The following is a 12,684-nucleotide window of genomic DNA, read 5'->3' on the forward strand; positions in this document are numbered from 1 at the left end:
TGAGGGGCTGAGGGCTGTTTTCCGGCTGGCGAGCTTCCAACCGCTCCTTGTTTTCTTTTATTTTTTTATTCTGGGCCAGCTTTAGCTCTGAGGCCTCGCTGCTGAAAACATCGATACAATGTTGCGGTCCGGCTGGCTTTCAGTCCGGCTGGTTTCTGGGGTTTTATTTAGCTTCTTATTTGCAACATAGTACATAGTTGCTCAGAGTTGCAGCTGAGAGGCCGGCAAGTTAGGCGGGGAACGTTGGAGTCCGCAGTCACTGGAGCAAGCAAGCCTCCCTGCTCGCTTCAGTGCCTGGCTGCCGGCCGCCATCTTGGCTGACAGTTAATTTGCATAAGGATATGCTGATTAGCCAATGGGAAGGGTAGCGGTCGTATGCTAATTACCATGTTTCTCTTTTATTAGTGTAGATTGTCATATTACTTTCAAAATAATGGTCAATGTTTATCTTGATTTGTAAGTAGATCGATCTACTTAGGATTTTAAGTAGATTGTAATTCTTTGCACATATCTTGTAGATTGAAGTTAATTGTATATTAAAATGCTGTATATTTAAATGAAAATTAAAATGCTTATTAAAATGAATATTAATTAAAAGTCAGCTATACAGATCACATTTTTTATGGAAAAAATTATCTTTTAGGTTCTTTATTTTATGAAACACTCATATCTTCTTGAACATCCCTCCACCCTTTTATAACATCATTCTCTTTTAAACTAGTTTTACTTTATTGTTCCCATGTTCTAGAAAACCAGTTTCCATGAATTATTCTGTGTTCTGTCCATATAAGTTAGCTGGCTGTTCCCCATATATATTGTGTACTTGCACCTGCTTGTTAGCCCTGCTTTTTCTCTCTTATCTAGTTGTTGATCCTATGCCTGTTATAATTCAACACTATTAAAACTAGGGGCGTAGACCAGTACTAGTCCATGAACTGTTTCCAGTGATGACAGGATAAATAGAGACATTGAGAGTCAGAAATTGGACCCTTTTGTAGCCACTTGACAGAGTAATTATCTTTTGAATATAATAGTGAAAATTCAGTTCAATTTTGTGTGTTTTAAATTTGTCTTTCTAGTAATTTGTTTTTGTTGTATTATAAAAGTATCAAGTCATAACAACTGGACATATTTTAAAGTTTTTGGCTTGTTTGTTTGTTTTTATGCAGATGGTTTGAGAAGCACTACTCAAATGTAGTCATTTCTGAAATTCTCCATGGTCCTAGACAGACTAGTTGCTTTCTCCTCTGGGGAGCCAAAATATATTTATTTATTATTAATTTATATGCACAGACACATATCTAATGAGGCTTTATGATATCTATATATACCTGTGTAGCTATGTTACAGCCTCAGTAGAGTGCATTAATAATTTCTGTTATACACTAACCATTTTTATTCATTTTCAGACCCTAGCTCCTAGCATAGTGTCCAGCATATAGTTAAACAAACACCATTAAATATTTAATGCATGAATGAATAGATATAACAGGGAATGGAAGACCTGAGCATTTTGCAAAAGCATTGAAGAGTAAATGATGTAAAAGAGGTAGAAGTAAAGTGACATAGAATTTTACAGAAAAGTATTATTATTGGTACCTGGGGTTTGGGGTAAGAAAATGAGGGCATGGGGGGAAAGGCTAACACTTAATGCTGTTGTGGAAGATGTGACCTATTATTTGATCCTCGAAAGAATTGTTAGGATTTTGAAAATTTAGAAAAAGACTTAGATAGGAAGCATATTGCTCAACTACATTGTTAATGCTATTTAAAGTTGTTTTCTTTATAAGTCTTGCATTATGCTTGTTTTGCAGACAATGTATTTCAAAGGCATTGAAGCAGGCAAAGTTCCCTATTTCCCCCATGCAGATACTATCATCTATTCCATCTCTACAGCAATTTGCTTCCAGGCAGTAAGTATAGCTTTTTGAAATGAGAAAATAGAATTATTTCTCTTTTTAATGTTCATTGAACCAATGGGGGGAAAATAAAGGCCTAGGAACATTTTTATTTATTACATTTTATGATTTTTTTTGTTTTTTAGCAAGATAGCTTGCAAGTTTCAAATCATTAAACATATTAACTTAATGGGCCAGTTCCTGTTTATGAGCACAATTTTTAGGTTTAAATAGAGTGCAATTTTTATAGGTAAATTATTACTTTAGTACCTTGGCTAGAATGGCCCAATTTAATTACACTTCTTTTAGAAAAAAGATACCATAGTCATAAATAAGAATAATTGCATTTCTACAATATTACTCAGGCAGTGAGGATAAGGGTAAAAATCTTGCTTAATAGAGGCATTGTTCAATCTCTTTAAATCCTATAATCATCATTATTGATGTTAATGGTTTTAGGGCTGTTGGAAAATTTGGGGGACAGCTTTTATTTGCACTTTCAGCACAATAACTTATAACTAGTGAAGTGCCAGCTACCTAATGGGTATTCAGTAAATGCTTCCTGTAATACTGACTTAATTAACTCAATGATTATTTCCCAAGCAATATTTTCAAAGACGATAGTTATCAACTTAAACATAAATACATGTTTTTTATTATGGTCATCACTGTCATTTTTAAAACACAATGAGCAATAAAAATAGAGGTAAACTACTCTGTGGCCTAACACTGCTGATAATCTTTGCCATTTACTGAAGGAAGTCTAATACTGAATACTCTCATCTTAGGCCGTCATGGAAGTTCAGAATCTGCGACCGTCTTACTGGAAGTTCCTTTTAAGGCTCACCAAGGGCAGGTAAGTGACGGAGATGTTTTAACTGATCATAGAAACAAAGTAAGATTTTTTTTTTCATAAGAAAGATCTTGAATCTTTTGGTCTCTTTACAGGAATATTCTTTTATTCGTAAAGTAGGATATCTAGATATAAATAAAATATGACCAACTTAATAAGAATAACATGGGGTATTCTTTTAATGAACATTATTTTGATTACTTTCCCCTATATTATTTTAGATATTTTAAGTGTTGTAGATTAATATCATGTTGATTTGCAAATTAGTTGCTATATAACATACTTAAGTCTCACTTTTAAAATGTCTGATCTCTTCTTTTTGATTAAAAATATTAAACAGCTTCATAAGAAATGATGCCTAAACAATGAACTGATTTCTATTTTGGAAAAACAATGGCATTCTTTTCCCTAATAGTGTAACCATACCGTCCTTTATCTTTATTATCTTACTAGAGGCCTGACGCATAAAATTAGTACAAGAGTAGGCCTTCCTTCCCCCGGCTGCCAGCACCGGCTTCCCTCTGGCACCCGGGACCCAGGCTTCCCTCTGGCCGCTGGCAGGCAACTGGGACATGGGCTTCCCTCGCAGCCCTGGCTTCGTCCAGAGGGACGTCCGGTCTAATTTGCATATTATGCTTTTATTATTATAGATTCTATATTGTCTTTGTTAGCATTTCCTTATCTTAATCTGATTCTTTGGGAGGCAGCTTGACCTCCTAGAAAGACCATGGGCATTGGAGTCGGATAGGCCTAGGTTTGTCAGCTCCGATTCCTTTAGCTGTGTCGCTGGTGGGAAAGTTGTTTACTCTCATGAGCCTCAGTTTTTTTCTTTCAACCATGAAACAATAATACATACTTTGTAAGGTTGCAGGAAAATCTAGATGTTGATAGTAGCACTTAGCACTTAATAGATACTCAGTAAATTGTTGCTGCTATTAATGTTACCACCATTAGTAGTAATAATAGAAAACAGTTGTATAGTGCTTATTATGTCCCAGATATGGTTTTAAGATACACACATATGTACACATACAGCTTCCATATCCATACATGTGTGTTTCACCCTTAAAGTAACTATGAGGTAGGTACTGAAATCACCCCGATTTTACATATCTGAGATGCACAGAGATGTTAATAGCTTTCCAGAGTCACATAGCTAGTAAGCGACGGGCCTGTGATACGAGCCCGGCAGTCTGGCTTGATACTTCCCTTTAGCTTAGAATAATGATGCTGGCTAATGACTTAAAGGGAATTTCCCTGCTCTCTTCTCCAGAAGGAAGTGCTTTGGACAGGCCCGGCCACTCAGGGTCCTTCCCGCACAGCAGCTAGATCTGTGTCTTTTAAAAACTTTGAATCTCTTAGGTTAGGGGACGGATAAAATGAGGGTGTGCTTTAACTCTGTTGAGCCTATTAGACTTTTGAAAACCTATGTGCTGATTATCTTTTAATTATTAAATATTTGCTCATTTGGATGTGTTTTCTGTTGTTGTGAGGCATTAAAATCACTTATGAGAGAAATTACCTTTAATAACGTTGCCTCGGTAAATGTTAGCCCATTCGTTGTTTATTTAGTTTCTTGTGATTTCATCCATCAGAAAAATGGTCATGAATGTATTTTTCTGTTGACATTATCTATTAGAAAGGGTTTGAAAGAATGATGGTAATCTCTGGGGTTTCCAGCCTGGGGATTAGTATCTCCTTAAAGAAAATACGGACAGTGCACCTTGAGGAAGAGTATCAGAGAGTCTGACAGTGAGTCTTTTGCCATGTCAGCCTTTTCTCTTTTTTCATCTCATAAGTCAGGTAGAGTGAATCATCTCATTTTATAAACTCATTAAATACTTGTTTACTGTGTCCTCTGTTTTACAGATTTGCTGTCATGAACCGAAAAGTCCTTGATGTTTTTGGTACTGGTGCATCTAAACACTTTCAGGATTTTATCCCTAGGTTGGATCCAAGATACACTACTGTAACACCAGAGTTGCCCATCGAGTTTTCTTGAAGATGGCTGTAATTTATTCATTGTGTCTTAACGTTCCATTATTTTATCCTGAAGAGTTAATTATGTTGAACAAAAAGAAGGGGGCCTGAGCTTGAATTTCAGTGTTATTGCAATGAGAGATGCTCTTTTTTGTTTGTTTTTCTTACCAATCAGAAATACAGAAGCTTTTTAGGAAAGTGTTGCTTAATAATTAAGCTCCCTCTGTAGCCAGAATCTGATTCTAGATCACTATAGTGGTTGACATTATGATATATTATTGATTAAATTATGTCAACAAGCAATATTAAATAATCTATGTAAAAAATAAGATATACTTAAAATTACTTTAAACGATGATTTTAGTTCATTCCAGGATAATTCTTGGTTAAAACTGAGAATATTTCTACATTTTAGGATACAAGGCTCATGGGTACATGGATTCGGTCTGTATGTTTTTGGAACTTTTGACTTGGTGACTTGAGTAGTGAAATGCTATGGGTATGAAGCGACTCTTCACAGACAATGCTGCTTTAGTGTAGAGCGATTTAAGTGGCCGTCCTCACTGCAGGGATTCAGAGGCGGGTCTCTTACTGTCTGGATAAATGCCGTGGCATCCACTCTTCTTCCACGGGCACCCTCATCTCTCTCCATGGTCAGCCGGGCTGTTTTGCAGCCCAGAGAACCTATGTGCTGATGGCAGATTAGGTACAAATGGAAGTTGACATAACTGATAAAATTGAAATGTATGTTTTAATCTTTTGCAGAAATATTACACTTGAATATTTAAAAGCAAGTGAAATTACTTTGAAACCTCCTGTAGGTTTGTTATGCTTGCTTTCATTTATAAGGACTGAATTTTTCATAGCTACATCTGTATGCCATTGTCGACTTAGAAGGGATCAGCATTCTCTGAAACAGAAATCGTTTGGGCAGGTTTGGCAGTTTTGTTTCCTCTCAGCTCTTTCACCTACACGGTGGATGTTTTACAACTAAAAAGTGTAAAAATCCAGCGGTTGTTCAAGAGTTCACTATGTCACTAATGGCCTTCAGGTTCTCTAGCCTCTTTTCAAAAAAACCATTGTCACCATTTTTACTCCTGTTAGAATAAAGAAGTGACAGAATCCGTCACCGCTGATTTTGAGTTAGTTCAAGACAGATGTGATTGAAAAAGCATCACTCTTAGGGTTTTTCAGAGGCTCAAGTGGTTGTGATGTCTACAGTTAATATAAGGGTGATGGTATATTTTTAAATATAATTTTGTTGCCAAAAAGTTTTAAGCCATTGTAAATTAATTATGCAGTGGGACTTGTGTCGCAACAAGAATTATAACCCAGAATTTAAAAATGCTTAATCCTCCATATTCAATTTCATCAAGCCTTGTACACTTCTGTTTACATGTAATCCTACCCTTGGTTGTTATGGAAAATTGAAACCCAACAGCAAGACAGACTCTGGTGCCATGGTAACAGAGAGCGACTCTTTAATTTGGGCAAAATTTTGCATTATGGTTAACTTTTTAGAATTGATTTGTCTCTTAGGCAGTACTGTTTAAAAGATCATTTTGGTTTCAGACTTCAAAATTGATTAATAAATTAAGTTTTAAGTTTTTATTCACTGGAATCAAAATGGTGATTAGTACTGGGTTTACTTGTAAAATGGAGCATGACAGCAGGGGAGAAAGCTCTGCTGCCGGTACCTCATTTTCTCCATTTAGAAACTGTCTGTAACATCTTTCTGCTGGTTCAAAGAAAAGACATTTTCATCCATAAGTTGTTTTTATTGACATTAAAAGGCTATGATATTGGAAGACAAATTCTACTGAACTATGATGGGGTTGGTGAAATTTTACTGGTTTAAAAGGTGCATTTTTATGATTTACTTTTTTATTTCTTTTTTTTTTTTACACATGACAGTCATTTTTTATTTTATATAAAATGTGAAATGAAATAACCATCATGAACCAGAATACAATAGTGAATGTACAGCTTGAATGATTACTTAACTGATTTGCACTGGTGAATAGAGAAGGCGGGTTTGACTTGATTGGGACTGACTGCGAAGTGGAGTTGTTTGAGCAAACACACAGAAAGTATTTTTGCGTTCCTGAAGACAATCAAAATGAATCTCTCTCTACCTCTAACTAATCAGGTATTGACTGACAACTTGGCATCATAAATAAAGGCAAATATATGTCTCCATTCCAAAAATATGTTTCTACTCCATTTATACGCTGAATAAATTTTGCGTATGGTAACTTCCCACCAGAACTGATTATATTAAATATTAATATGCCCCCTTACATTTCTTACATCTTTATGTCAATTGAAAAACAGTGCATTGGAGTAATTAGTAGTATTATGGTTGTTTCATTGCCATTTCCTGTATTAATAAAATCCTAGAGTTAGTACCAGCCAACTACAGACTGAACTTATAAGATAACAAATTGTCTCAAATCTGTTGGATTCCTACCAGTTTTTCATCAGATAGTTTAATTCCATTTTATTACTCATTTCTGCAATAAAACATTTGGTTCAGTTATCTTTTTTATAAATTTCATGTTTACTTCAATAATTTTTTTCTTGATCTCTAAATATTGTCACTCAGCTGATACTGAGTTTATTTCTTGCCTTCATTTGTTGTTTAGTCGATGGTTATTAATTTAAAATTTTATTCTTTGGTCTCAGATTTTACAATTTACTTTTTTCTAGAATGAACATGTCTTTTGTTATAAAACCCAAATTGGTTCATTGTCATGCAGTGTTTTCTTGTTGAGCTTGAGTATCGTCTCCTTGTGGATAGGCTAACATTTGATTTAGTTGTTTATGCTGACAAAATTCCTTCTGCGTGTATTTCACCACATCCTTGAGTTTCTGAGCCCTCTGCCAACGCATAGTTAATGGGAATCAGTTTCCCTGACCCTCAGGGAGCTTCATCGCTTGCTCACATGGTATCCTCCTGTGGTGGCGTCCTCCAGGCAGGGCAGAGGGTGCGCGCCCCCAGGGAGCAGTGCCCCGTGTTCTTGCTGCCTTTGAATCTGAGAAGCCACCAAGTTCAGAGTCCTTGAATGCTCCCTGTGATTTATTTCCATTTGTGTAAGTAGAAAGTAGTTTGACAGGGCAACAAAATCATGCTTACATGGATGGCATTTTGTTCCATGAAGGCAAAAGTGTCCATTCCTGAACTGTGACCTCGCTAAGATATACCTGATGAACTTTATCTCCCCCGGCACCTTGAACTGCTGCTGACTGTCTCCTCCATATTCATTTTCAGATAGAGAATTTTAACTGAAAATGAGTGACCAAGAAAAAACAAACAGCGAAAGTATAAGAAATGAATATTGTTTATATACATATATATTTCAGAGGGGAAGGGAGAGGGAGTGATAGAAGCACCCATGATGAGAGAGAATCATTGATTGGCTGCTTCCTGCACGCCCCCTACTGGGGATCGAACCGGAAACCAGGGCATGTGCCCTGACTGGGAATCAAACTGGAACCTCCTGGCTCAACCACTGAGCCACACCTGCCAGGCAAAATGAAATTTTTTTTTCTTTTGGTAGGATTGGGCAGAAACTGAGAAGTAAGTAGGGTTAGCTTAATCGCGGATGCCAGGAGCCTGTTCGTATAGTTACCTCAGCTCTGTGCCTTCCTCTTCATAGCCTTGTCCTGTTGATGCCTTAGCTAGCTTTGCAGATCCTTCTTGTGGAATCATCAAGAAAAGGGGTGTCAGGGACTGAGGTGACCTGAGATCAGAAGGCCGGGCTTGGATCCTGGGGCCCCGTGGTACTTCCCTCAGCTGGCACTAGGGGACCTCAGGGTGGAGGCTGTGTTTCTGTTTCAAGCTATGCTCTCAGGCGACTGTAATAGCTCTGTAGTGTGAAAGGGTAACTACAAGGAAATGTGACGGACAGTGACGGGTGGCCTCTGGAAGCGGAGGGGCGGGAGCCTGGCCATGATGTGGCGTGTGTCCTCGGGCTGCCCCGAGGGGAATAGGAATGTGTGCTGTTTCGCACTGAGTGAGAAGCAAGTGGCTTTATTGGAGGAAAGCATATCTGGTAACCGTTTTCTTGCTCTCTGATGTGGCAGCTCTCTCTCCTCCGCCCCCGTGCCCCAGCTCGCTCCTCTCCTCTTTCCCGGCCTTGGAATCTTTATGTCTGACCACTTGTTGCCCTTCCCCACTCCTCATCCCACTTCTTCGAGCCTTTCTTCTGTGGGCTGCTGTGACAGCCTGCAGCTACTCGTCCTGAAGGAGAGTGCTCTGTCGCTCCCTTCGGTGACAGCTGGGGTGTGTGTGGGAGGGCGGGGGAGGGGAGGGTTCTGAAGGAAACATCTCCCAGGTTCAGAGACTTTTGATGGAACTGCATTTCTTAGGCAGGAAGGGATGGAGGATAACTGCAGATTATGCATACAGACGTGGAAGGATGTTCCTCTGTACTCGGGCCCTTTAAATCCAGGACAGTCAGTCTCTTCTCAGCAGCCCCATAGCATCACCTGAGTCTTGCTGTGGTTACAGGGAAGGGACAGAACTCCTTTGCTATTTCCTACTGCTTCCTCCATTATTTTCCCTAAGTGAAATCATATATTGGGCTTTATCCTTTCAAACCTGAGAATCCCAGTAATAACACACCCTGTCTGTCTGTCTGTCTATCTATCTATCTATCTATCTATCCATCCATCTATCTAGTCCACAGCAGCAGCATCAGGCCAGGTGCAATTTGTACTCTTTTTCCAGCACACAAGCCACTGTGCTTGCCTGTTTGTTTTGTTGTTGTTGTTCAGTCTGTTGCCCACCGCTACCTACCCCTCCAGAGCCTAGCATTCTAGCTTTGTCAGAAACCCCCAGGCAGGAGGTAGTTCCCTGCCAGCCTCAGCATCTCCAGGGTGAGGAGGCCCAGGCTTGCACAGGGGGCCTGTGGACCTGTATTGGCTGAGGTCACCCAGCAGTATTACTTTCCTCTGCCCCTGAATTTGGACCAGGCAATTTCTGAACCCCATTTCCTCAATGCCTATTAAACTTCCCAGTCATCAGTCTATCCCTTGAGTGTATTTTCTTTTCAGATGATTTGGTCCACAGGAGGACCCTGTGGCTAGAGAGGGATTGGCGCCAACAGTCTAAAAAGGTTTAAAGCATGAAGTAATCCTGTTGTTGGTCATTATGGGATGGGGTGCCAAAAGGGATGGGTGAGGAGATACAATAAACATTTTCAAGTCTTCCCTCTTCCCCTCTGCGTCTTTCTTTACCTTCCCAAGCCCGCGCTTTTCTACCACATCTTGGCCATTTATTTCTGCAGTTGGAGAAGTACTTACAGGGTGGGGCAAAAGTAGGTTTCCAGTTGTTCCTATGGAAAACAATACCACAGTAGTAATAATACAAGAATAACCTCAGTGTTCCATGTACTCACAACTGTAAACCGACTTTTGCCCCACCCTGTATTTTCTCGTTTGCTTCAGGGAGAATTGGAGGGGCCACATTGGCTGACACTTGATCGGGGAAGAGCCTGCAGGAATGTTGTTGAGTCTGTAAAGAAACAGGTCGCTTCTCTTCTCCTCTTCCCTCAGAAGTGAGCCGGAGGGGTTCATTCAGAGCAGGAGTATTTGGAACTGTGTCCCCTTGACATGTGTGGCAGGTGTATGCTGTCAAACTTGGCTGCTGAAGAGACGGTCTGTAAAGGGGGAGGAAAGGGATCCCCCTCGGCACTAAGACAGCAGGGGCCATGTCTGCAGCCTGGTTACCAATAGAAACCTGCCTGGAGGCCAGTGGTCAAGTGGAGGGATTGACTGCTCAGGTACTTGGCTTTGTCAGAGTCAGTGTTGGTGGCATGAATGGTTGGACGGCCTTGTGATGCTTAAGAAAAAACAGCAGTTATTTCCTCACCAAGTTAGAAATGTACTGAATGTGTTAAGAGAGGTTTTATATGAGTAAAGCTTGTAATCATCCTTTTGAAATTTAATTTGTAATGTAGGTGAACTCTGTCCTTGCAAACCTGAAAACTACAAATTTCTTCAAAACTACAGAAATTCAGTCGCATCTGGGTCTGAGCCTGCAGTTTTTGGGAGCCCGTGGTTCTCAGGAAGAGCAGTAAGGTTCTCTCAGATCCTAGGAGGGCAGGATACATAAATCTAAAAACTGGAGGCATAATTGAATCATCAGCATCTTTTTTTCTCGCTAGAACTCTTTCTGTAACTTGGATTAACGTTCAAAAATGGGATTGCAGTCAGTTATTAATTGCCCAACTACTGGCTGTTTAATCCTCTTCCTTGCTGATCAAGCTCTGATTTTGTTTAAAGCAGCAAGTTGCTGAGCCCCAGGGGAGGGATTATATTTTTTTCTAGGCCTTTCATGTCACGTCTTTCTTCTTGTCCCGACATGTTTCCCACCTTTCCTCTGACAGTGGTCACAAGACCCATTTGGGGCCAATAAGATGGAATGGAAAACCGGGGAACTCTTGGCAAATTTTTTCTCCCTTGATTAAAGAACTTGATTTCTTGTTCAGAACACCAGTTAATGGGATCTGGATCTGTGGCAACAATCTTGCAAATAGGAGGTGAAAAATACAAAGATGAAAAACCACCATGTCAGAGATGTCAGATCAGAAAAATGGAGGGAACCTGCCTCGCAGATGACATTCTTGAGCCACTGAGTCAGTGCCAGTAACCACATACCTCAGAGCGTTTAGAGAACACAATCCTCCATAGCTCAAGACTGTATTAGTAAAGGATTCTTACAGCTAAAAACATTTCTGAGTGACACATTCCAATCCTACATAGATCAGGCCTCAGATTCGTTTCCCAGGGTATGCCTCCCTCCTTTGATTTGAAAGCTCCCTTTTCCTCCCCTCCTCTATGTTGTATGTATCCTAAAATATTCAGCATCTCCTCTTCGAAGGTTCTGCTGATCTTTCATCTCTGTCTTCCTGAAGCAGTTTGCCAGTACCCCCCACAAAACACGTTCCAGTTGACTTTGATTAGCTGTGTACTCCCCTGTTGCTTCTTTAGATTGTGGGATATATTTGAAGAGCAAAGACCACAGCGTATCCCCCTCCTCTGTGCCTCAGTCAGGTTTGGAGAGGGTTCTGGTGGGAGATGGTAGTCTCAGCAACTGCCTGTTGAATACGTGCTAACTCTGTGGCATCTGCAACTGAAAGTCTGTCCTTAGCCCTCTCCGTAAAAGTCTGGAAGATATTATCCTTACAAATGACTTTGTAAATACTCCGGGAAATTGGCTTCTACTGCCACTCCAGCAGCTAAGCCAGTTTGGCTCCAGGTCTTAGAGAAATGATTTGTCGTCTGTTTCATTTGTTTGCTTTTTCCTGACACAGCTGGAATTCTGGATTGTTCCCCACTTAGAAAACTGCCAAATCCAAACCACAAGTAGACAGGGCAGGACACAGGCTCTTCCTTCCCCCTCATTTCCACAGGGTAGAAAGTCAGAGGCAGCTTTCCTAGGGCTACCCTTCATGTGTGTTTTTCTCAGGAGCACATTAGGAGTATTATTTTCCTGTAACAGCGGGGATCTTAAGATACTTGAGAAGGAAAGGCTTGGGATCATTCTTATCCATGGAGGCAGGTCCCTTACAAATAGCTTCTTGTCTCACTTTTAGGGGGAAAAGTAGGAAACCACAATGTCTGAGGTGCCTTTGACATATAACAAATTGCTTACATCACATCCAGACCTCACAGCCTATGAGGCGGATGTTATTAGTGCTGTTGTACCGATGGGAGAACTGGGGATCAGAGAGGCTGGTGCTTTGCCCCAGTTGGCAATACTGGGATTTGAGTTCGGATCTCTAAGAGTTGAACGTTTGCTTGTTTCTCTCCCTTCAGAACATGACTGTACCTCTTCAGAAGTGGCATCTTCACTCCCCTTCCGTAAAAGTAATCATATAACATTGTAATAAAAATCTTGCCTTTGAAATGGTTTTGACATTTACTTTTACCTCAGAGAGAAGAACA

General features: G+C 39.9%; 1 protein-coding gene across 1 annotated transcript in view; it reads left to right on the forward strand.

Moving 5' to 3' along the window:
- TMEM135 (transmembrane protein 135) overlaps positions 1 to 6,714 on the forward strand; it is a 219,920-nt gene extending 213,206 nt beyond the window's left edge. The window contains exons 13-15 of the mRNA XM_005875638.2: positions 1,815 to 1,913; positions 2,687 to 2,754; positions 4,621 to 6,714. Of these exons, the coding sequence (XP_005875700.1) occupies positions 1,815 to 1,913; positions 2,687 to 2,754; positions 4,621 to 4,753 (300 nt within the window). The 3' untranslated portion in view covers positions 4,754 to 6,714. The remainder of the gene's footprint in view (positions 1 to 1,814; positions 1,914 to 2,686; positions 2,755 to 4,620) is intronic.
- The last annotated feature ends 5,970 nt before the right edge of the window (positions 6,715 to 12,684 follow it).

Source organism: Myotis brandtii, unplaced genomic scaffold, assembly GCF_000412655.1.
Source record: "Myotis brandtii unplaced genomic scaffold, ASM41265v1 scaffold468, whole genome shotgun sequence".
Classification (NCBI taxonomy): Eukaryota; Metazoa; Chordata; class Mammalia; order Chiroptera; family Vespertilionidae; genus Myotis; species Myotis brandtii.